The sequence below is a fragment of the Schistocerca serialis genome, chromosome 10 (genome assembly GCF_023864345.2).
Source record: "Schistocerca serialis cubense isolate TAMUIC-IGC-003099 chromosome 10, iqSchSeri2.2, whole genome shotgun sequence".
NCBI classification, from domain to species: domain Eukaryota; kingdom Metazoa; phylum Arthropoda; class Insecta; order Orthoptera; family Acrididae; genus Schistocerca; species Schistocerca serialis.
The window spans coordinates 184,143,705-184,170,203 of record NC_064647.1 but is presented as its reverse complement, the minus strand read 5'-3'; the positions used below and the strand labels follow the sequence as shown (position 1 = coordinate 184,170,203).

The 26,499-nt window shown below is 44.8% G+C and overlaps 1 protein-coding gene across 1 annotated transcript in view; it reads right to left on the bottom strand.

Moving 5' to 3' along the window:
* Window positions 1-26,499, bottom strand: part of LOC126424657 (brachyurin-like) — a 144,583-nt gene that overhangs the window by 48,715 nt on the left and 69,369 nt on the right. Inside the window, exons 3-4 of the mRNA XM_050087388.1 lie at window positions 22,229-22,398; window positions 16,645-16,743 (exon numbers count right to left, since the gene is read on the bottom strand). Coding sequence (XP_049943345.1) covers window positions 16,645-16,743; window positions 22,229-22,398 — 269 coding nt within the window. The remainder of the gene's footprint in view (window positions 1-16,644; window positions 16,744-22,228; window positions 22,399-26,499) is intronic.

The window sequence follows — 26,499 nt, the reverse complement described above, 5'->3', positions numbered from 1 at the left end:
AGCGGTCACGCGGTTCCAAACTGAATCACCTAGAACCGCGAGGCCACACCGGCCGGCTGCCAAGTTATAGAACTAACTTATGTGAGGGCTTCTGCCTTCTAAATATTCTTTTTTGAGTCTGAATTTTAAGTTAGTGGCTTTCAGCCGTTTTTAAGTTTAAGTGGTTGTGCCCCTAAGGCATAAGATAGTGTGGCCTATTCAGCCGGTAACTAAGTTCAAAAATTTTTGCTGTATTGTTTGGACAACTAAATAATGTTATATGTGTTTGAGGTAACTGACAGCCCCCATTTTGGCCCCATTTTACAATACCAACTACCTGTGAACGTTTTTGTCTGATGAGGTCCATCTCATGTTACAATGTTTATACTCCGAGGGTGATTCTGTGTTCCAAGAAATCAGGATCGCTATTCACACAGATCGCTTCGTCCAGGGCTGGTTTTGTGCAAACGGGAATGAATTATCGCATCTCCCGTGGCCACAATAATCACCAGAATCCAATATTACTGAAGCTTTGTAGTCTACTTTGGAGAGAGGTACGTAATCGCTACCCACCTGCATCATCGTTACTTGGACTGGCCACTGTTTTGCAGGAAGAATGGTATAAGATTCCCTTGAAAACCGTATAGGACCAGTATTTATCCATTTCGAAACGACTGGACGCTATTTTGGATGCCAATAGTTTTCCTACTTCGTATTAGGCGATGGTAATAAGAGGCGTGTTTTTTAAGTAAGGTCCGTTTCGTTGTTGACACTAGTAGTTCGCGCGCATACCGCAACGAGCGCGTGCGTCGTGTACCGGCATGCCTCGGGAACAACTGTGCTCAATTTCAGCTCTGTAGCTAACCTGTACGGTTCTGTCCTGTGTTTTCAAAAAGATTGTCAACTCGCCCGCCCCGTGTGAGGTTCGCTCAGTGATACGGTTTTTGCCAGTAAGGAATTTGTCTGCTGCAGAAATTCACCGACACATTTGCAAAGTGTACGGTGATATTGTTATGAGTGAAAGCAAAGTGCGTAAGTGGGTACGAGAATTCAAGGACTTCCGTGACAACGTCCATGATGGGGACCGCTCCGGTCGCCCTTCTTTGATTACATATGATTTGGTGGCTTCAGTTGAAGCGAGCATTCGTGAGAACAGGCGCTTCACAATAACAGGTCTCTCAAACGAATTTCCTGACGTGTCGAGATCAGTGCTGTACGACATTGTTTCTGAACACCTAAAGTTTAGGAAACTGTGCTCCTGTTGGGTCCCGAAACTCCTAACAGAGGACCACAAAAACCAAACATTTGAGTGTGCGATGAAGTTCTTCACTCGTTATCACGAAGAATGTGACGGCTTCCTGAGTCAGATCGTAACTGGAGACGAAAGATAAGTTTCGCGCATCACGCCCGAATCTAAGCAACAGAGCGTGGAATGGAGACACACACACTCGCCTGTAAAGGTGAAGGCCAAACAGACTCTGTCCCAGCGCAAAATCATGGCGTTGGTGTTTTGGGATAGGCATGGTGTTTTGTTGGTCGACTTCCTGCAACGAGGAACCACTATCAATGCAGAAGCATACTACCAAACTCTGACAAAGCTATGCAGAGTGATTCAAAACAAAAGACGCGGCATGCTGACAAAGGGAATTGTCCTTCTCCATGACAATGCAAGACCTCATACTGCAGGTCAGACCCACAATTTATTGGACAGTTTTGGCTGGGAAGTTTTAGACCACCCACCTGACAGTCCTGATCCTGCGCCGAGTGATTACCATCTGTTCCTCAACCTCAAACAACACCTCAGTGGCAACCGTTACAATGATGACGACGACGTGAAAACGGCAGTGAACTCTTGGTTATTGGAGCAGGTGGATAGTTTTTATGAAGAGGGTATTTTAAAATTGGTTGAGACATATGTTACGTGTTTGAACAAACTTGGCAACTACGTCGAAAAATAGAGTGAAGTATGTACATTCTGAAAATAAATTTATTTTTTTGAAATAACCTTTCGTTGTGTACTTATGTTCAAACGGACCTTAATTAAAAAGCACGCCTCTTAATGGGATACAGTGGTCGACCAGCTCATCACAAACCACAAATTTCTGTAATCTGTGCTGCTACTGAACTATGTATTCATTTGGGATGATGAACCAAACTGTGCCCTATGGTAATTAGATGGAAGGGACTGGACATGTGTGAATGCCTGCTGGAAGTTGCACAGCCATCATGTGTTAGTGCCAATACTGAAGTATGGATTAGATGGTGTTACGGTGTGGAAGAATTAGGATGAGATGCCTGTATTACGCTTAACAAATCGCTAAATGTGGAAGGATGTGAACACATTTAACATGACAGTAGACATCATACAGTAGAGGAACAGACTAGACGGTTACTGATTCTGTCAGTATGAAAGAGCACTGTGTCATAGGGCAGCATTTGTGAGGCAATGGTTTGTCGATAGTAAAATTCGCGAAATGGGCTGGTTTACCCAGAGTCCCGACCTGAATGCAATGGAACATAATTTGACGGGACAGAACGTCGACTTCACTCCAGACCCAGCGTCCAACACCAATACCTTCTCTGGTACAGGCTCTTTCGGAAAAAAGGCTGCCATACCTACTCAGACATTCAGATCCATCATTGATATTGTCTCCAGCAGAAATCAAGCCGTTATAAAGATGATGAGTAGACACACACCATATTCATCTACATCTACATCCATACTCCGCAAGCCACCTGACGGTGTGTTGCGGAGGGTACCTTGAGTACCTCTATGGGTTCTCCCTTCTATTCCAGTCTCGTATTGTTCGTGGAAAGAAGGATTGTCGGTATGCCTCTGTGTGGGCTCTAATCTCTCTGATTTTATCCTCATGGTCTCTTCGCGAGATATACGTAGGAGGGAGCAATATACTGCTTGACTCCTCGGTGAAGGTATGTTCTCGAAACTTCAACAAAAACCCGAACCGAGCTACTGAGCGTCTCTCCTGCAGAGTCTTCCACTGGAGTTTATCATCTCCGTAACGCTTTCTTTATTGCTAAATGATCCTGTAACGAAGCGCCCTGCTCTCCGTTGGATCTTCTCTATCTCTTCTATCGACCCTATCTGGTACGGATCCCACACTGCTGAGCAGTATTCAAGCACTGGGCGAACAAGCGTACTGTAACCTACTTCCTTTGTTTTCGGATTGCATTTCCTTAGGATTCTTCCAATGAACCTCAGTCTGGCATCTGCTTTACCGACGACCAACTTTATATGATCATTCCATTTTAAATCACTCCTAATGCGAACTCCCAGATAATTTATGGAATTAACTGCTTCCAGTTGCTGACCTTCTATATTGTAGCTAAATGATAAGGGATCTTTCTTTCTATGTATTCGCAGCACACTACACTTGTCTACATTGAGATTCAATTGCCATTCCCTGCACCATGCATCAATTCGCTGCAGATCCTCCTGCATTTCAGTACAATTTTCAATTGTTACAACCTCTCGATATATCATAGCATCATCCGCGAAAAGCCTCAGTGAACTTCCGATGTCATCCACAAGGTCATTTATGTATATTGTGAATAGCAACGGTCCTACGACACTCGCCTGCGGCACACCTGAAATCACTCTTACTTCGGAAGACTTCTCTCCATTGACAATGACATGTTGCGTTCTGTTATCTAGGAACCCTTCAATCCAATCACACAATTGGTCTGATAGTCCATATGCTCTTACTTTATTCATTAAACGACTGTGGGGAACTGTATCGAACGCCTTGCGGAATTCAAGAAACATGGCATCTACCTGGGAACCCGTGTCTGTGGCCCTCTGAGTCTCGTGGACGAACAGTAATAGGTGTCCCATTGCTTTTGACCAGCTAGTGAATCTCTAAAATGCCCCCAGTACAATGAACACGGTATAGAAAACTGCTGATACAACGCAAACTGTCCGTTGCTTAAACAAAGCAACAGCCATAAACAGGTTCATAATACCTACCTGTGTTTTTGGGCGGCCCCACACGGTCTGAGAAGCGTGAGGTTTTGCTCTCTCATAAGGATAAGTTATTTAGTTTGTAATAACAGTTTGTTTCGTACAGATTAAACATTAGAAAAGTATGCTACCTTGTTTCTCAAGCTTGTTTAATAACAATTTCACTTCACAAGATTTTACTTAAGTTTACGTATTATTCGAGAAAACGCGGCAACATCGTAAAATCGGCTTGTAGTTATAATTTTGTTTACATTTTGGCGCAGTAGATTTAGAGAATCCCATTTGTCTGTTCTGTTCTTCTTTCCAACAAGTTAAGTAGACTGTGGTTACCATTGGAGAGTAGTGGAGAGATAACTCGCTTTGGCACGAAATATACATTTATTGAACACTTGTACATATGACAATTATGGCAGAAAGTTCTCGCCAGAATCGATAGTCCAAAGGAAAAGGTTCCCAAAGATAGTGCGCTCTGCGCCAGACGCCACAGAGCCCCCCCTCCCCCCCCCCCTTCCCCACCCCCCCCACCCCCACACACACACCGGTAGTGCGGAGCACGGCGGAGGGAAGGCTCACGGGATGAAGTCGTAATTTCGGAGCCAATCCGGCGGGTTCAGGCGGCGGCCGTCGAGGGATGTGCGGACGGTGGTGTCGGCGGTGCTGCAGACCAATGATTCCAACGGCTGCACTTGAGAAGTGATGGCAGGCGGAGACGAGTCGGCTGAAGGCAGGGCGGCTGCGTCGGACCAGATGAAGTTCGTCGTTGAGGGACCATTCCGGTTTAAGTCTATTAACTGAGACTGTCTGGGGCTATCCATGGAGGTGGATGACAAACGTGTTGGTACCGTGGCGCAGCACATTGTGGGGGCCCAAAAAGGGCCGCTGTAGGGTTGCCTGCACAGTGACATCCCGCAGCATAATAAAATAGAACTTAGCTAGGTCCTTGTGGAAGAACAGAGAGGGGGGGTGGTGTAGGGGCGGGGCAGGGGGGTGTGGAGGTGCGTGACGTGCGTGCGACATGCTCGACTAGGATGGGGAGATGCTAGCATGTTGCGGGAGGTGAATCCTCGACGAACTCAACGGTGAGATGGAGTGGCTCGCGATACGGAACCTTGGCGAGCAAGGCATTAAGATATTCCTTATGAGACAAGCAAACATCCAGCAATACCCACCGGGGGAGGCGGGGTGGGGACGGGTCTTGGATGGCCTTAACTGTGCGCTCCCACCGCTCGATGAGGGTATTTGCCTGCAGGTGGTAAGCTGCGGTATGACACTTGGTGACGCCGCAGAGTTCGCAGACTCATATGAAGAGTGCATGCTCAAATTAGCGTCCCTGGTTGGTGGTGAGAGATAGGGGACCGCCAAAGCAAGCAACCAACACCGAGATGAAGGAACAAGCGATGGTGTCGGGCATGATGTCAGTAAGGGGGACCGCTTCGATCCAGTGGGTCACATGGTCGATGACTGATAAGATATATCTGTAGCCCTCGGATGGAGGAAGGGGACTAATGACGTCGATATGGACGTGCCAGTAACACCCCTTAGAGATATAGACCTTGCCCAGAGGAGGTTGGGCGTGTCTGCCGGCCTTGCTCCACTGGCACAGAATGCACGCGAAGCTCCAAGCACGACAGTCGTGCTTGATACCAGGCCAGACAAAGTGCTCCATAACCAGCTTTGTCGTGGCGTATGTCCCAGTGTGAGTTAAGCCATGCAAGGCGGTAAAGACCATATGGCGAAGAGCAGTGGGGAACAGGGGACGAAGTGGACCCGTTGAGGGGTCACAAAGGACAAGGATTGCAAATCCAGGTAGTATATGGGGCTGGACAGAGAGCGATGAACTGGTGTTTGTTCTTAGTTGCTGTATATCGTCATTGTCGGCTTGTAGTCGGGCCAGCTCCTTTAGATTCAGCGGTGCAGTTAGCACGCAGATGCAGGAAAGGTAGTCTGTCACAACATTCTCCGTGCCGTGGTTATAACATGCGTCGGAAGAGTACTGACAGATGTAGTCCATATGGTGGAAATGCCTGGGTGAAAGGTTTTTAGCCAGATTACGAATAGCATCCACGAGTGGCTTGTGATTGGTATAGATCGTGAAGGGTCACCCCTCGACGTCAAGGCTTAATCGCCTTGTCCACTGCAAGCAGCTCACGGTCAAATCGTCAAGGCTTAATCGCCTTGTCCACTGCAAGCAGCTCACGGTCAAATGCTGACTATTTGCACTGGTTCTTAGTCAGTTTCTTGGAAAGGAAGCAGAGGGGCTGGCTGGAGTCGGCAGTGTCCTGCTGTAAAACAGCGCCCGCAGCTGAATCACTGGCATCAGTCGTGATAGAGGCATGGCCCTCAGGGTCAGGGTGGGTGAGTGTGAGGGCTTTGGATAGGGCAGTTTTAAGGTTACCAAAAGCATTGACCATTGGTTTGGTCCACTCCAACTTCCGTTTTCCAGTGGTGTTCTTGCCAGGGAGAGCATTGGTGAGGACCATTTGGATGGAGGCAGATTGAGGTATATGGCGGCGATAAAAGTTTGCCATACCCAGAAAACGACGGAGCTGAGCATAATACTCCGAGAGAGAAAGTTTATGTACGATTTTGACACAAGCATTCGTCGACTGCAGACCATCGGCAGAGACAGAATGGCCGAGGAAGGTAACAGATGTGGAACACAGTTGAGATTTATCATGGTTCACTACCATGCCATTTGCAGCGAGGGCCAAACGGACCAAAGCGAGGTGAACTTGACACTCCTCAGCAGGGGAATAAAATATAAGAATATCGTCTACGTAAGCATAAGCAAGAGGCAGATGAAGCAAAATGGAATCAATGAACCAGTGCCATGTCTACACAGCGTTTTTCAGTCCATAAGGCCTGTAACAGTATTCAAATAGGCCAAATGGTGTGATGATGGCCATCTTCGGAATATCTGGTGGATGCCTAGAAATCTGGTGATGCGCTTTGGAAGAATCTAATATGAAGAAAAAGGTAGAACCATGGATATGGATATACACTCCTGGAAATGGAAAAAAGGACACATTGACACCGGTGTGTCAGACCCACCATACTTGCTCCGGACACTGCGAGAGGGCTGTACAAGCAATGATCACACGCACGGCACAGCGGACACACCAGGAACCGCGGTGTTGGCCGTCGAATGGCGCTAGCTGCGCAGCATTTGTGCACCGCCGCCGTCAGTGTCAGCCAGTTTGCCGTGGCATACGGAGCTCCATCGCAGTCTAACACTGGTAGCATGCCGCGACAGCGTGGACGTGAACCGTATGTGCAGTTGACGGACTTTGAGCGAGGGCGTATAGTGGGCATGCGGGAGGCCAGGTGGACGTACCGCCGAATTGCTCAACACGTGGGGCGTGAGGTCTCCACAGTACATCGATGTTGTCGCCAGTGGTCGGCGGAAGGTGCACTTGCCCATCGACCTGGGACCGGACCGCAGCGACGCACGGATGCACGCCAAGACCGTAGGATCCTACGCAGTGCCGTAGGGGACCGCACCGCCACTTCCCAGCAAATTAGGGACACTGTTGCTTCTGGGGTATCGGCGAGGACCATTCGCAACTGTCTCCATGAAGCTGGGCTACGGTCCCGCACACCGTTAGGCCGTCTTCCGCTCACGCCCCAACATCGTGCAGCCCGCCTCTAGTGGTGTCGCGACAGGCGTGAATGGGGGGACGAATGGAGACGTGTCGTCTTTAGCGATGAGAGTCGCTTCTGCCTTGGGGCCAATGATGGTCGTATGCGTGTTTGGCGCCGTGCAGGTGAGCGCCACAATCAGGACTGCATACGACCGAGGCACACAGGGCCAACACCCGGCATCATGGTGTGGGGAGCGATCTCCTACACTGGCCGTACACCACTGGTGATCGTCGAGGGGACACTGAATAGTGCACGGTACATCCAAACCGTCATCGAACCCATCGTTCTACCATTCCTAGACCGGCAAGGGAACTTGCTGTTCCAACAGGACAATGCACGTCCGCATATATCCCGTGCCACCCAACGTGCTCTAGAAGGTGTAAGTCAACTACCCTGGCCAGCAAGATCTCCGGATCTGTCCCCCATTGAGCATGTTTGGGACTGGATGAAGCGTCGTCTCACGCGGTCTGCACGTCCAGCACGAACGCTGGTCCAACTGAGGCGCCAGGTGGAAATGGCATGGCAAGCCGTTCCACAGGACTACATCCAGCATCTCTACGATCGTCTCCATGGGAGAATAGCAGCCTGCATTGCTGCGAAAGGTGGATATACACTGTACTAGTGCCGACATTGTGCATGCTCTGTTGCCTGTGTCTATGTGCCTGTGGTTCTGTCAGTGTGATCATGTGATGTATCTGACCCCAGGAATGTGTCAATAAAGTTTCCCCTTCCTGGGACAATGAATTCACGGTGTTCTTATTTCAATTTCCAGGAGTGTAGATATGTGGTATGGGGTAGTTATCGATAATGGTGTCGGCGTTAAGGGACCTGTAGTCCCCACACATGCTTAAGGTGCCATCCTTTTTGGGAACAAGGTGAATAGGAGAAGACCAGTTGGTATCGGAGTGGCAGAAGACACCCAAAGCCGACAGATCCTTAATGATCTCCTTGACACACAGAAATTTGGAAGCGTTAAATCGCCTGAGCTTATAACAAAAAGGTGGGCCATTGGTGGTGCGAATCTTATGGCAAGTGTCATTAATGATGGCCGATAATCCCATAGGGAAGTCGACATGAAGGCTCATGAAGGTATCCACAGGCAACGTCGGTCCATCGGTCCACTGACCTTGATGAACCAGGTGAAGTAGGCCAGGCGTCAGCTGTAGTCGGCGACAGAAGGTTCGATGCAGGAGTGAAGCGGCGTGAAGAATCTGGAGAGGTGTATGCAGGTGCATCTTGGAGACTCGTCTGCAGCAATGCGAAAAAACCAGTAGGTGGTCTAATGCTTGACACTGGTGCAGGTTGGCGAGAATTCTTTGTAGAGGCATGTTCTGGGCCGCCTAGCTGCAGGGATGCCGTGTGTGTGACAAGTCGGTGGAGGTAGGGGCGATGCAGAGTTCGTTGGTCTGGGAGCACACTTACGAGAGATCAGAGAGTCGTGAGGTTATGCACTCGGCCAGAGAAGCACATGTGGAAAGTGAAACTAGGAGGCAGAGAGCGAAGTGGTGCTGAACTCAGGTGTGCATGGAACTATAGAGCCAGACATGTGACGGAGCATGGTGGCATGCAGGTCTGGTGAAAGTTCAGGACGAATGATGGTGTAAGCCTGATCCACCATATGTAATCGAACCTCGATGGGTCAGTGACATTGGACAGGAGATGTAGTGGAAAATCTGAAGGAATTTTGATCATCCACAACGTCCAAAGAGCAGCATTAGGCAATGTGTGGTCGTTGTGTAAGCACATAGACACTGCCATAGCTGCGAAGGGATGTGGCTATCATGATGCTTCTCATGTACAATGTGATGTACAATGAGGACGGGTAAGGCGCTCAATGGGCAGTGATTTGGCCATCGCATATTTGTGCGAGGCGTACAGTGAGAGAAGCAAGTCCCTAATGAGGTCCGTATGTGTGTGGAGATGACTCACCAGGCAGACAAAACGGGCGCCGTCGTCGGAAATGCCATGGATGTAGAGGAAGTGGTCTACTAAGTTTTTGGGTTGCCTTTTTGCAATGCAGATAGCTTAGGGAACCTGCCTGGTAGCACATATTCAGTTTGTACCGTCAGCTGGAGATTGGTGCGGTCAGAGCAGGACGCCTCCGACGCCGAAAGTGCGGTAATGATGAACATTGCGTCGCCTAAGGTCTGGTTGGGGTGGTGGCCGCATACCGCATACGATACGAAGGGAATGGAGGCAGCGGCGGCCGTATAAGACAGCAAGGTGTGTCCAGTCGGCAAACCTATCGAAGAACGCAACACGGGTGTAATGGCCAGTACTGTTACAACAGTGGTCGGGGGGCGGCTGTGGTGGAGCCATGTGGTGGCGGACCTGGGAACCGGCGTGGGGAAGGCGGTTGTGCAGCAACCACGCGCCGACGGTCGTGGAAACTGGAGCGATCGAGGCGACTGGCGTGTCAAAACAGCGTGCAGGGGGGAGGGGATGGTGCTGCCACACTATGTAAATGAGAATGTGCTACCCCATGCATTGTAATGTTTGATTCACAGTCCTGGAATTTCGCTGGCATGCCAAGCCATCCTGAAGGTAACAATGTATATGAAGGATAGACTGAAATGACATGTGATGGCGGCCATTTTGATGGCGGCCATGTTGAACTGGGTAAGGTTAGGTGGCCGCCGGCATGGCTGACCGTAAATAACCACTTTGAACCAAGTTCGAAGACTGTACACCTGTCAACTCATGGTCACAATCGACAGAGTTAATGGGGCCCATTACACTTGCACCGAAGGTCACAGGTAGATGCATTGTGGCGTAAACAATGCAGCCTGGCACGCGATGTGAGTGAATGACGAAAACAAGCACAAATAATGCTGGATGAGACCTCTACGGTGTCAGGTTCACCACTGTAGTTATCACGGGAGATTAGTCGAGAGATAAGTCGCTCCGATATTAAATATACATTCATTGAACACTTGTAAATACGACAATTATGACTGTTACACATATCGCGAGCAGAAAGTTCACGCCAGACTCGCTATTCCAAAGGAAAAGGATCCTGGCTCTGCGCCAGAGACGCCACAAGACCAGGTCCATCCATTATAAGTTCATATTTCCAGAAAGTAGCTTAAATTTTGAAGTTTTTGATTTACAAACTTTTGCACTAGTAGTTTGTTTATGTAGAGTTTGTATACATTAAAGCCACATTAGACTTTACGTTATATTGTGAATAAGTTAATTAACAGATTCTTCATCTGTGTGAGAGCTGTGCTGTTAATGTAAGCAAAAGTTATTAACTTTCTACTTTAAATCATGCATATGAAGCTTTAACCCGTAGGCCCAGTTTTTGCAACTTATGTGTGACTAACATAACGAAAATTCGTGCAGTGTAAAGAGTGCTAATTGGTTTAATTCTATTTTTAAGCACAGAATGTCTGTTCCAATGAGTGATAATAGGCTACCAGGTCACAAATGTTGTGTCTGAAGCGAAGCCAGAAGACACAGGGAATTTGTGGAAATGTTTTAGCAAAGAGGATCAAGTTAATGTAGTAGTTGGACTGGGGAACAGCTTGGTTAAGAACAGTAATATTACAGCGTTAGGCGTCACCTAGCTGAAATAGGAGTATCCTCTACACACACAAATGTGAGTTTTGTGGAGGTCCTACAGTAGTATAACCAGCCATGGGTTAACACTGCTGTGAGCCATATGAGTTAATGAGTTGAGCAAGCTGATGGTGACTGAAATGGAATCTCATATGACTGCAGTGCCAGTTGGTACAGGTGGGAGGTTGGGATATATTAGACACGGCCTATACCTGAACAGGAGATTCAAAGATAGGTGGGTGAGCTTCATGCAGAAAATGAGCAGGGGGCCACCGTCACACAAGATAAGATCCGTGTTGTTATTTGGGTCAGAAACAGAACTTTTCTAATTTAGAATCTGGCCGGATTTTAAAAAGGTTGGACTAACAGAAGAGCCCCACAAAATGCTTAGTAATGCACAGAAAAGTAATGTTAGCTTATTTCATCAAAATTCTAGAGGACTGAGTAATAAGGTAGAAGAAGTTCTTGTCTGTTTGGGAACTTTGAGAGCTCTGAAAAGACATACATCCTGTGCCTGTCTGAGCACCACATAACCACAGGGTTAGATAAGTTACATGTAACGTAGCATCTTATTCATGCACAACTAATATGGGAAAAGGAGCAGTTGTTCCAGATATTAAGACAGAAGTCAAAGGCACAGTGGCAAGCAGATTTTTTAGGATCAACACACAGAAGTGTGTGTTTGTAAATTAAAACTAAAGAAATTTCACTTTTAATTATAGCCATGTATAGTTTGGGAGATTATTAAATGTTTCTGAGTCTTTCCTAAAGGCCTCACTACTTGGGAGTATATGGTTGGCAACTACATAACCCCTTAGCTAAGTTTTACGTTACTTCCACTTACATGTGTCAGGTTTCTTCCGTTTTCCTTCTTATCGGCCTTCCTTGGACAATTCTTATATTTCGACCCCAAAGATATTAAGTTCCGAGGTATGTGGGCGTCTTTCGTTTTCCTTTGTATTTCTAACGTCGGAGGCATCGGAGGAGATGGACAGGAGAAGGAAATTGTAGAGTCTTTTCTCAGAGAGGTAGCTACAAATAGCTTAGGACTCATATTGAGTGGCAGAATACCGCTGCACAACCATACACCTATGTTGAAACGTATGGGATACTACCATATTATTTTCCCCAGGAAACGTGGCGTGGCTTTACTTGTATAAGAATCCTCAATCGATTCTCCAGGAGGAGCTTAGACTGAGATCAATACAGAAATGAAGGAGGAGGAAAAAGAAAGGAAGGGAAAACGGAGAAGGAATATGGAAAGGAAGTTGAGGATTGGAACATGGAATAAGCTTACACAATGGTAGGCTGGCAAATGCCAAGCAGGAAATGATCAAGAATGGACTGGATGTATTAGGTATGTGTGAAATGACACAGGTGAGTAAGGAAGAATTAGAGAGTGGAGGGCACAAACTATTTTACTCAGGCAGGAACAAGACTGGCAACTATGGAGTGGCAGTTATGATAGGAATACAGCTGCTAAGAAACATACTGAAAGTGGAGTGCATAGACGAAAGTTTGATCATGATGAGAGTAAGAGGTGACAAGAAAGACGTCGTATTAATGCAAATACATATGGCAATAAGTCAAAAAAGTGGTTCAAATGGCTCCGAGCACTATGGGACTTAACATCTGAGGTCATCAGTCCCCTAGAACTTAGAACTACTAAAACCTAACTAACCTAAGGACATCACACACATGCATGCCCGAGGCAAGATTCAAACCTGCGATCGTAGCGGTCGCGCGGTTCCAGACTGAAGCGCCTAGAACCACTCGGCCACACCGGCCGGTGGCAATAAGTCAAAACCCTGGTAAGAAAGTAAAGGACTATTGTGACAAGATTGAAGAAATTCTGCATAAAAAAAACGCCACATAATCCTAATTAGGGATTTGAATGGAGTGGTAGGAGAGGAAAAAGTTGAGGGAGTGGTTGGAAGATTTGCACTCAGAAACAGGAACGACAGGAGTGAAAGCCTGGTTAATTTCTCCAGAGAAAATGCTCTTGTGATTGGAAACACACTGTTTGAACAACATACAAGATAGGTAGGTTGAATGAAGACAGGTACCAAATAGATTGTATCATGATAAAGATTAGGAACAAAAATAGCATTAAAAATACCATAGCATACCCTTGAGGAGACACAGGTTTGGACCACACCCTGGTAGTGGCATATTTGCGAATAAGATTGAAGAGAGTAAGAGGAAGAAAACCAGTGAGAAATTTGACCTAGAAAGACTAAAGGAAGAAGGCAAATAAGCTGAGTTAGAAAACACGTTCATGTCAAAATGGGATAGAAGGTTCAAGGAAGAGAGCATAATGAAAAATAGATGGAACAAGGAAGGGAAGTTAATGATGGGAACATGGAATGTGCTCACACTATTGTAGGCTGGCAAGCTGGAAAATAGTAAACAGGAAATGATGAAGAATAGACTAGACACGTGGGACATGTGTGAAGTGAGATGGGGGAATAAGGGATAACTGGATAGTGAACAGCACAAATTGTTTTACTAAGGCAGGAAGAAGAGTGGCAGTTATGATAGGAAAACGACTCATGAAACAAGTGTTGAAACTGGAGTCAGTGGATAAAAGAGTGATGATGATCCGATTAAGAGGTGACAACCCGACGCTTCAGCGGGTCATGCAGAATTTCGCTATTCGTCTGCGCCACATCATCGCCAGTGATGGCAGGAATGTGGAACATGTCATAACCTAAATCAAAATATCTGTAGGGATGTTTACATGTTGAATAAAGAGTGTGCACGCCGTAGTTTGTAACAATTTAGGTTTTTATCCATATAGTTCAGTAATTGTCGCTCTGTACGTACAACAACGGGAAGAAATGGTAAACAAGGTTCTTAAATTTACCATTGGCTCTTTCTGTGAATGGTCTCACTGACAAAGCACAATATATTCAGTTGTCCACATCTTGGCGGGACTACATCAATGATAAGTGTACTACATGAAGGGAACTTCAAAGTTTTTCGGTGTGCTCATTGATGAGGATCTAAAATGGAAAAAATCACATTTTTAAGTTCCTAAAACAACTTAGCCCAGCCACATTTGCACTTATAATTGTTGTAAGCATTGGGAGAGACAACTCAGTAATTTTGTATTTTGCATACTTTTATTCAATAACGTCATATGGAATAAGGTTTAGGGTCACTTATCTTTAATAGCGCAAGTGGTCGTTGTTCAGAAACATGCTGTAGGGATGAAACTTCCTGGCAGATTAAAACTGTGTGCCGGACCGAGACTCGAACTCGGGACCTTTGCCTTTCGCGGGCAAGTGCTCTACCGACTGAGCTACCCAAGCACGACTCACGCCCCGTCCTCAGAGCCTTACTTCTGCCAGTACCTCGTTTTCTACCTTCCAAACTTTACAGAAGCTCTCCTGCCATCGTGGAGGAGTACCTTGAAACTGAAGATATCAGGCGAATGGAGTGGCCTGCCTGTTCTCCAGATCTAAACCCCGTCTAGCACGTCTGGAATGCTCTCAGTCGAAGTATCGCTGCACGTCTTCAAACCCCTACGACACTTCAGTAGCTCCGACAGGCACTGGTGCAAGAATGGGAGGCTATACCCCAGCAGCTGCTCGACCACCTGATGCAGAGTATGCCAACGCGTTGTGCGGCCTGTGTACCTGTGCATGGTGATCATATCCCATATTGATGTCGGGGTACGTGCACAGGAAACACTGGCGTTTTGTAGCACACAACACAACCACTTCTACACTCGCTCAGAGCTATACTTGCACGCCTGATGGAGCGAAGAAGACGGTAAGTACCGCTGGTACTTTAGAGAAGCTTTTTAAATGTTGTAATTCCAAAAAAATGCTGAAGATTAGATGGGTAGGTTGGATTAATGAGGAGGGACGCAATCGAATAGGGAAGAAAAGGTATTTGTGACATAACTTGACTAAAAGGAGGGATCAGTGATAGCAAACATTCTGATGTGTCAGGGAATTGTGGATCTGTTAATGAAAGAAATATTTAGGAGAGGCAAGTGCGTAAAACTTGTAGTGGGATATCATAACTTGATTACTGTAAGCGGATTCAAATGGGCATGGTTTGCAGCAGTTACGCAGCAATGGGTATGCTTCCACATGATACGATGGTTTGGAGAGCTCTATGAAACCATTATACGGAGTGGACTTGAACACAAAACTAGTTTGTTTGTCTTGTAAACCCAGCGTAAATATATTTCTGTAAACAGTGATCAAAGCTGATTAAAGTGGTATTGTTTAGTATATTCCTCTAGTATGCTTAATTTGTCTTTGAATCTGCTTCTTAGCCGAAAATAATGTTATTTAGGCTGAATTTCATTCGCGACTGATGTTTATAGACACTGTGAACTCGAAATAAAAACGCCTCAGCTGGAAGTTACTGCCAAGCTCTCAAACGAACTGGATGTGTGTGCCTGTAGGTTTTCCAATATTTTCAGACTGGCAATGTGTAAGGCATGTTGAGTTGTGATGCAAAAGTGATTATTTTGTTTACGAAATTCCCGTTACAAAAGTCTGGAGAGGGGAGTGAGTTCATGATGTTTTTGATGGGAACCCATGTCCAGGACTCCAGTTCTACGACGGTTTCACTTCAGATGTGTAACGTGTCCACGTCTGATGAGAGAAAGAGAAACGTCCCAGACTTGCCTGTCCTGGTTTCCAGTGGGGTAGGCAGGATGAAGTATAGTGTACCACATCAAACGGCCACCTGATGTGGGGTCGAACGCTAAGCTTAATTTACAAGACTCCTGTACAGACACCGGAAGATCAACTGGCATGTGTTCTGGCCACTGCACTAGAAAACGAAAAGACACCATTTGGGACGGAGAGTGAGTGCCAGATCATGCTACATAGGCACGATGTCTGTAACAATATTTGTGGTCACCACATCTATCCGCTGCTGTAATGCATCGCTACTTTTCTGTACGTACAGTATGCCGGGCTCTTTTTTGTTCTGGAATAATGTAAACACATGATGTTCAAGTTCTAATAAAAATAAATATGCTTCAATGATAAATGGAGATTTCATTATGTTTCCTTTCGAATTGTTACCTAATAATTGCACTGTGTCACACCTAATTCAGTTCCTCAAGCAGAAGTGGATGAGTTAAAGATCTGAATTGAAACCGTCGTAGAACCGAAACGTTACGCTTCTTGACATAGGTTCCGAATGAAAGTATTGTTACTTCTCCCCTCTACGGCTCTTAGAAGGTTGTAATGGGTATTTACGAACATCTCGTATATCCGTGTGAAACTGGCCGTGCAACGCTACCGATAGAAAAGTGTACTTCTTTCGTAGTGTGCAAATAGTCATTACGGAACTTATGGCATTTGCAGCTAAATTTCGTCGCGAAAATAATCAGAAATGCCCAACAATGCCATACTTTCCACGAAATGGCAAGGTACACAGGAGGTTTTCGAACGATCGAAACAAACATAATTCAGTACTGTATCATAAACTAAACTATGTCAGTAACTTACCACCCTCCCGTTTTCCCCAGCCTGTCATCAAGGCACGTTTTCCCACGAAGGTTGCATTGACCTCGCTGGGGGAAGGCAACGTCACCAGCTTGATGAAACCTTGAGGAAAAAATGTTAAATTATTTATGCCGACAATCCTTTATGTATTGATTCTGTAAATGCAAAAAGCAATACCATCTAACAAAGGATGTTGGATGAAATAATACACCTTTGCCGTCCTCATGTTATCTTGACAATAAGTCCTAATCACCAATACTATGAGGAGGTAATACAGGATGTTACCAGAATAATACAGGACGGACCTTGAGGTAGTCACCGACTATTCCACGAAAACGTACTTACAAGGAAACATTTTTGTTAAGAGATGAGTCTTTGGCCATGCTACAGCCCCCTATGTACCGCTCCCTGTCAGATCACACTTTCACCTACCATGCGATTACGCGCTTTTTTCCCTTCTCTTTCATGTCACTCTCCATCGTCTTAGTGGGGAAGGAACACAAATTAAGTCGAAGAGGTTCCATTGACACATAGTCAACACGGATTTACAAAACATCATTCTGGTGAAAGATAGTTCTTTACCGACATGAAGTGCTGAGTGCTATCGACAAGGGTTTTCAAATTGCTGCCGTATTTCTAGATTTCCCTATATCACAAGCGGCTTGTAATCAAACTGCGTGCTTATGGAATATCGTCTGTTATTCAACTGGGTCGTGATTTTCTGTCACAGAGATTACAGTTCGTAGTAATTGACGGAAAGTCATCGTGTAAAACGAAAGTGATTTCTGGCGTTCCCCAAGGTAGTGGAGCAGTCATCTTGCTTGCACAGGATGCTGTCATTTATCGTCTAGTAAAGTCACCAGAAGATCAAAACAAATTGCAAAACGATTTAGAAAAGATATCTGTATGGTGGGAAAATTGGCAAATGACGCTAAATAGTGAAAAGTGTGAGGACATCCACATGAGTGCTACAAGGAATCCGTTAAACTTTGGTAACACGACAAGTCAATCAAATCTAAAGGCTGCAAAATGAGCTCAGTGCCTAGGAATTACAATTATGAACTTTTTTTTGAGATTATCTGGCTGCTTCTGCTTCTCGGATTTAGATATTTGCCTTGAAGTGACTTTTCTTCGGCATATCCCAGAGGACACGTGCGACTTATGGTATGTCACAGACGCGAAAACCCATCGCCCCCCTTAAATTGGACAGAGCACGTAGAAAAGTTGGGGGGGGGGGGGGGGAATCGAACCACAGACTGCGTTTCATTGGCAGAACACTTAGAAGATGCAACAGGTCTACTAGAGAGACTGCTTGCACAACGCTTGTACGTCCTCTTTTGGAGTACTGCTGCGCGATGTGGGATCCTTACCGGATAGGATTAATGGAGTACAACGACAAAGTTCAAATAAGGGCAGCACGTTTTGTACTATCGAGAAATAGAGAAGAGAATGGTACGGACATGATACAGCGTTTGGGGCGGACATCATTAAAACAAAGTCGTTTCTCGTTGTGGTGGGATCTTCTCACGAAATTTCAGTTACCAACTTTCTCCTCCGACTGAAAAAAATATTTTGTTGTCGCCGACTTATATTGGGAGACACGATCATCATAATAAAAAAAACGAAATCAAAACACGCAATTCAAGTAGGGGAACCTAGGGTAGAACGGGTTACCGGGGCAGAATGAAGATCGACGTTTTTAGGTGTAAAGGAGATGCTGCCAGTTAGCTGCAACAATTTGAACTATATGACCTTGGTGCTCTTCAACTGCGGCATTCATGTTTTTTGTGTTGAGCGCTGAGGTGTGAAGTTTCTGTTGTGCGATATTTTGCCCCTGCCTTGGAATTCCAAATCATTTTTTAACTAAGGTGATGTATACACACATGTCTATTGAGGCAATTAAAACTCCTGTCGGTGTAGATATTTCTGGCCTGCATGGATATTTAAAGGCTGTATCACTGGTGAAAACAGTTCTATACAGCTACAAGTAGTGAATAACTTTGCAGTTCATATGACTTCCTTGCTGCAGTGCAGAAAGTAAGTTCCCCATACTTGAACTAACATCCAGTTCACAAGAATCTTCTTAAAGATTGAGGGCGGGGGCGAAAGAACACCACCAGTGGGTATCAAAGACACAGTAATAGGTCACTTGGGCTGGTGGGGCACAACACCCGGTGGTACACTCCAGTGGCACCATAACCATGGAAACCATGTTAGGTGCTTCCTTCAGATTACTAACTGGGCGCCAGTTGGGTTGGAAGTGGAGGTAGTATCATGTGCCAGGTTTGACACTTTGGATGAAGTAGACATCTTTGTTTGGTTTCACGTCGCCTCTCATCAGTGAAATATTAGAAAAGCTATCGTATTCTCATTAGAGGTCACTACTTGTGGAATGGTCTGAGCTATCTACTGACATACATCCAAGCAAGAACGCTTAGGGTTCCAGGAGCCACCATGGTTTCACAGATTCAGAAAAATGTGGACGCCAGTAGATTCTTCCATGATTTACAGTCTGCAGATATGCACCCATGTTAGGTGCTACATTTATTCTAATGTCATCCGCACTTCACTCATTGCTGAAAAATCAGACAGTTTCTGTAAAAAGACCATAAAAATGAACTGAATAAATAAAGAACTGAAAGAAAAGCAACTATGTAGTATATTACACTGTGCAGTCACATTAATGTGAACACGTATCAGAATTCTGAATAACCACCTTTTGCAGTGTGGACCGCTATAAGACATGCGGGAAGATAGTCAGCGAAGTTCTGGACAGTTCTGATAGTGATGTGGAGCAACGGCAACTCCAGTGCTGTGGCCAGTTGAGGATCCATTGTGTGAACAGGTCAGTGTGGTACCATGGGTTCTCATTGAGTTTCGTATATGGTGTGGTTGACAGAGTAGTAAGCTCACCCTGCTGCTCTTTAAACCATGAACGTACACTGTCAGCTGTGTCGCATGTTGCATTGCCCTGCTGGTAGATGCCATCGCGTTGAGGAGAAAGGAAGTGCATGTAGGGGTGAACATGGCCCCCAAGGATAAATGCATACTTTAGTTGATTCATTTTGTCTTCCATAATGGCGAGATCACCCGCTGAACGCCAAGAAAACACTCTGGAGACCATAAAACTCTCTCCTCTGATCTATACCCTTCCGCTGATTGTTGCAGGGAATTTACTTCCAGACGTTTCACGCTGTACAGCCTAACCGCCAACTGTCTGATGGAATATCAAACGAGTTTCATCTGAAAACTCGTCACCACTCGGTGGACGTCCAGTTCCGGTATTAGTGTGAAAATTGCTGCCTTTTCGCCACTGAACAGCAGTCAGCGTGGGTGGATGAACCAGCCATCTGCTGTAGAGGCCCATAAACAGCAATGTTCCCTTACTGGTTATTGAGGAGATACTGCTGGTAGCCCCTTGGTTCACTACGAGTGTACCAGGCATTAATTCAGTCCCGTCTAGATTATGGGAGCCTGACTTACGGTTCGGCATCCCCTTCTGCATTGTGGTTGCTTGACCCCCATCCTTCACAGTGGGATGCGACTCGACATTGGAGCTTTCCACACAAGCCCTGTCAACAGCATACTTCTGGAGGCTGGTGTCCCTTCATTGCGGATCCAGCGCCATCACCTACTGGCTGCTTATGCTGCACATGTTTGTAGCTTGCCCGGGCATCCCAACTACCGTCTGCTGTTCCCCTACTCGGTCGTCTATCTTACAGAACGGCGGCCCCAGTGATGGTGTACATCGCGGTTCGCGTTCGGACTCTTCTCTCTGGGCTTGAAGTTTTCCCTCTTCCGCCTCTTTTCCGGGCCCCCCGTGGTGTGTGCCCCGCCCATGCCTTCAGCTCGATTTGGCACAAGACCCTGAGGCCCTCCACCACCACTTTCTTTCAATCCTTGCCGCGTTTCAAGGCCCTGACGTGGTTTATACCGACAGTTCGATGGTTGCTGGTCGGGTCTGCTCTTACTCTAGGAGACCGTTCTGAACAACGCTCATTGCCGGCTGGTTCCAGTGTTTTCACTGCCGAGCTGGTACCAATCGAGCCTTAGAGTATATCCACTTCTGCACAGGTGAGTCCTTCGTTATCTGTAGTGACTCCCTGAGCGGCTTACAAGTTATCGACCAGTGTTTTCCTCGCCTGCTGATGGCAATCCAGGAGTCCCTCCATACTCTTGCCCGTTGCGGCCGCTCCGTGATCTTTGTGTGGACCCCAGGTCATGTAGGTATCCCGAGAAATGAATGGGTAGACATACTGGCCGGACAGGCTGTCAGTGCCCCGGCCTTGGAGATTGGTCTTTCGGAGAGTGACCTCAGCTCACTGTTGCGGCAGAAGGTACTTCGCACCTGGGGTGAAGAATGGCGCGCCCTTTCTTCACCCAACAAACTTCGGGCCATCAAGGAGGTTACCGGTATGTGGCGCTTCTCCTTGCGAGCCTCCTGCAAGGACTCAGTTGTTCTCTGCCGGCTACGCATTGGCCACACCTGGCTGACGCATGGTCATCTCTTGCGCCGTGAGGACTCACCTCTCTGTCGCTGTGGATCAGTGTTGACAGTGGTCCACATCTTGTTGGCCTGTCCGCTTTTAACTGCGCTCAGGCAGTCGTTTGCACTGCCAGATACGCTCCCTGCTCTTTTATCAGATGACGCTGCAATGGCAGACTTAGCTTTGAGTTTTATTCGTACAGGGGACTTTTATCTCTCGATCTAAGTGTTTGTGTCCTTTTTGTGTTGAGTCTGGCCCTTGGCCTACGGTTTTAGATTATGGTCGTTAGTGTGTTTCTTGGTGGTTGGCTTTTCCTTTTTTGTTTTCATGGTCGGCCAACCACTGTCATATTCTGTGTGCTTTTAATTCCTATTGTCTGGTCTTTGTCTGTGCCTTTCTAGTTCTGTGTCGTCCCTTGTTACCTCCGTTATTTGTTTTTATTCCTTGTAGCATTTTGTGGCCGTGGAACAAGTGACTGATGGCCTATGTAATATGGTCCCTTCAACCTCTCACAAACCAACCAACCCAACCATCTGGGTGGCCAGCTGCTCAACAGCTACCCATCTGTTTGACTATACACATCTTTCAGCTACCATTCATATATGGCGCATAGTGCAGGACAGTTGCCTTACCACCAGTTCAGGATAGCGCCATTTTCCCATGTGCATTGTACTTTAACAATGGCGGCATTTCGAAAATGCTTCCACCCTTGTCCCAAAAACCAATAATCATGCCTTTCTGTATGTCAGACAAATCGCTCTATTTCCGCATTATGACATCTGCACTGTTTCTAAGCTTCCCACCCCCATAAACACCCTTTACGTACCCTCCGCTGGCAATGCTGCCACCTGCCATCTGAGACTGGTCATTGCACTTTGACGTTGAACAGAGGTGGCGCTCACATTAATGTGACTGGACTGTGTAAAAAGAAACTGTAAGTTTCAGACTGCACACACTGCTTTGCCAGACTGCTGCACATGACTTTCACTCAACCACCACACTCTATCTCACACTCTTTATCAGTTTATTTATATATCTATCTGTACGTCTGTAGCTCTCTGTATGAAGCAAGAGCGCCATTCTACTTTTACACTACTCACTACTGAGAGGCGCCTTCTCAGGCAGGAATATAACAGACACGTCGTGACTGTAATAGGTCTCCGTATTGTAGTCTGGGTGGGTCACTGCCCAGTTGGCGACCACGGTCCAAGATGTGGTCTCGTTCTTAGTGCGATGAATTCCTCCCAGGCGGATGGTGAACTTCTCATAGCTGCAAGAATAAAACTACTTTCAGTTGCAAAGCAGACAAGCGCAACTAATAATTTTTATATATAGCTGATGGTAATCAATGCCACAGACATTCCACAGTAGGTGAAAACTCTACTACTAACTGTCAACTTCTGTTATGTCCATTTTTGTATATCTAAAGACATACACAAACACAATATAATATCAGCGAAGTTAATTAAACAGTGTCCTTCTGAGATTAGTAAAGCAATAAGTTATTTGTGTAATCAGTTATTCATCTGCGGAATATTTCAGAAACTGTTTGAATGTGCTGAAGTTAAGTCAGTTCGAAAGGAAATTAAACGAACAGTGGGAATGACAGACGGTTATACAATGAAGGCTTTCACCACCGAATGTTTCAGCTACCGAGAATTCTTCCGGGTTGTATGGCCGTGGTCCATGGAAGCCTTCTATCCCTGACGTTTCATCCAAAGTTACGTTGGACATCTTCGGAGGTGCTCCTGGTTGTGCTGAGTCTTGTCGACTGACGATTCGGACGTCGAAGAGCGGCCTAAATACCGTGGAAAGTCGGAGTGGTCTGGACTTCACGTAATAGCAGAGATGAACCTTGTCAAGGATAAAATATAACTATCGATCATAGTACGTTAAAGATTAAAACTTCTCATCGATTCTGTGGCGCCACTGTCCATACATCGCTGAGTTTCATAGCTGCTTCTTTTCTGTTAAAATTATCACCATGTTTATATATTTCGATGGCTTCTCTATACAGCCATGGATAATAGTTCGTCTTAGTGTATAATACTTCAGTTGCTATTTTGTCTAAAACTGACATGGTGAGACTGTGGCTGTGTACAATTAATGTAGGTTAATTCTTACAAAGAAGAAGACAGCAACCAGCCACTATTAATACTGTTGTTTATTTAGGTAAATAGCGCCGTTACCGGTTTCGAACTGGCAACTTCATCATCAGACAGCTGTTCACATGATTTGCAAAATACACTTTACATTATCGTCCGATATCGATTTTTATTCTTCCATTGTGGCGAAGTATTTTTGGTGTGTTGTTGCTGTCGAAAATTCCGCGCGATTTTGTTGCGAAGTTGCAGGATTGTATTTTTCGAATATTCCATAATATATCAAGCATTTATGTAATTTGTACATCAGCATATTGTGCAAAGCATCACACACACACACACACACACACACACACACACACACCAAAAAGAATTTGCCACATGAGAAGTTATCACAAAGATTGCACAAGAGAACTTCTCTTTCACAAGAGAACTTCTAAATAACAATGACCAAGTAGCCGAAGTCAAGGATGAAACTGATAAATTGAAATCCACTGAAGAAGCAGCTAAATGCTCTAGTGGATGTAGTTGGCTCTGAAATTGTAAATATAGAATCAGCTAATGCTATTAGATAAAATAAAACTATGAATAGTTTTGAAATAGATAATTCTGAAGGATAATTAAATTTTGACATAAGAAATAACTCAAACTAAACAGAATCCGGAACATAAACTGCAACTTTAGTGCAGACAAATAATCAGATTTCTGTTATCAATACTAAGGTGGAGGATGTAGAAAGAATAGTAACCAGTAATGTAGGTGAATACGAAAGCAATGTGTCAAACATTATATAGAAGCTTGTTGAATTACAAGAAAATCTCTCTACAAAACGTTTTGTTAGTAAATGTAGTGGTATTTGGCCTAATGCACCTTCAATAAAATTTCCTAAAGAAGGTAAATTATGTGCTGTCAACTTTTGTACAAGACTTTTGTGACAAAGTTGTTTCTTAAACGACTGATGTGATTAAATTTGATAGATACGTTTTTGAAGGGTAAGCAATTTTGTAACTGAATCATAATGTCTGTTCACATACGTTTTATGCTGTAAGGTATTTGAAAAATGTGCTCCAAACAGATTTTTGTTAGAATCAAAAGCGAGTTTTTGAGTGGGTTTAACTTTAGAGAGGGAAAGGAGAGTACAAAAGAACGTTTCTAGATAAGCTCAAGTACTGTGATATAAATGGGACAGCGCTCAAATGGTTTAAATCATATCTAACTGGAAGAGTGCAGAAAGTTGAAATAAGCAGTTTACATAATATGCAAAAAAAGCTGGTGATTTCTCAAACTGGGGAACAACCAAGAATGGGGTTCAGTCTTGGGTCCTCTGCTGTTCCTATTTTATATTAATGACTTGCAATTCTATATTCACAAAGATGCAAAGCTGGTACTTTTTGCCAATGATACAAGTATAGCTATCACACCCAACAGACACGAATTAACTGATGAAATTGTAAATGATGTTTTTCAGAAAATCATTAGGTGGTTCTCTGCAAATGGACTCTCATTAAACTTTGACAAAACACAGTATAAAGAGTTCCACACAGTAAATGGAATGACACCATTAATAAATATAGACTTCGATCAGAAATCGGTAGCTAAGGTAGAATATTCAAAATTTCTAGGTGTATGCTTTGATAAGGGGTTGAACTGGAAAAAACACCCTGAAGATCTGCTGAAACGTTTGAGTTCAGCTACTTATGCTATTAGGGCCATTGCAAATTTTGGCGATATACATGTCAGTTAATTAGCTTACCACGCCTATTTTCATTCTCTGCTTTCGTATGGCATCATATTATGGGGTAATTCATCATTAAAAGAGTGTTCATTGCACAAAAGCGTAAGAATAATTGCTGGAGGCCGGCTGCGGTGGCCGAGCGGTTCTAGGCGCTTCAGTCAGGAACCACGCGGCTGCTATGGTCGCAGGTTCGAATCCTGCCTCGGGCTTGGATGTGTGTGATGTCCTTGGGTTAGTTAGGTTTAAGTAGCTCTAAGTTCTACGGGACTGATGATCACAGATGTTAAGTCCCATAGTGCTCAGAGCCATTTGAACCATTTGAACCATAATTGCTGGAGCTCATCCAATATCATCCTACAGACACTTAATGAAAGAGCTAGGGATCTTCACTGTAGCCTCACTATATATATATATATATATATATATATATATATATATATATATATTCACTTACGAAATTTGTTATTAACAATCCAAACAAATTCAAAAGTAATAGCAATGTACCTGGCTACAACACTAGGAGAAAGGATGATCTTCACTATTCAAGGTTAAATCTAACTTTGGCTCAGAAGGAGGTAAATTATGCTGCCACAAAAGTCTTTGGTCACATACCTAATAGTATCAGAAGTCTGACAGACAGCCATACAGCATTTAAAAGGAAATTAAAGGAATTTCTGAACAGAAACTCCTTCTACTCATTAGATGAATTTTTGGATATAGTAAGTGGGTAATTTCCCCACCCCCACCCAAAAAAATTAAGTGTCATATAATATTTTGTGTAATGTAATATCTTGTATTGACACCTTTTATTAACTGACACATTCCACATCATTACAAAGTGTCGTATTCATGATCTATGGAACAAGTACTAATATATTCTAATCTAATCTCTGTTTGAGAAACAGCTTAGAAGAGTAATACATTTGGTTAGAGCTTTGGCGGGCTGACTCAGATGCCCTAAAAACAAGACTTCCACAAAAAGCGCAATAGGCACAGTTTATGTAACAGAAGCCTCAACTGAATGGTTTCTCAAGTATGTTTACAAGCCAGACAGTCTTAGAGAAAAATGAGAGACAGAAATTTTATTGTGGTGCAGTTGATGGTTATGGACATTGGGATGGGATAGAAATTGTAATGAGAAAATTCGTGAAAAAAAGGAGGAGGATATTGCAGGAATGATTGACAGGGATTGTGAAATCATAAGAGATTGCCAATGAAATGAGAGAAATAGAACTGGAAACAGAGAACTTTAAGATAAAAACTTTTAAATTCCAATAACTTTAAGATAAACGTATGCTTATGGTCTTTCCATTGTAAGCTTGTCAGTTTGGAGGAAGAAATATGAGCCTAAATATGGCCAGTAATTACATGATCAGAGTATAAGGGAGGATAAGTTCAGACTCCTATGTACAGAAAAAGTGGGAGCCTGTGAACAGTATAAATTATATTCTGATAGGGAGTTCAAGAAAGCAATGCCTCTCAACACAACAGACAACAGAAATCCTAAAAAATACATGTAATTAAGAGTAAGTGT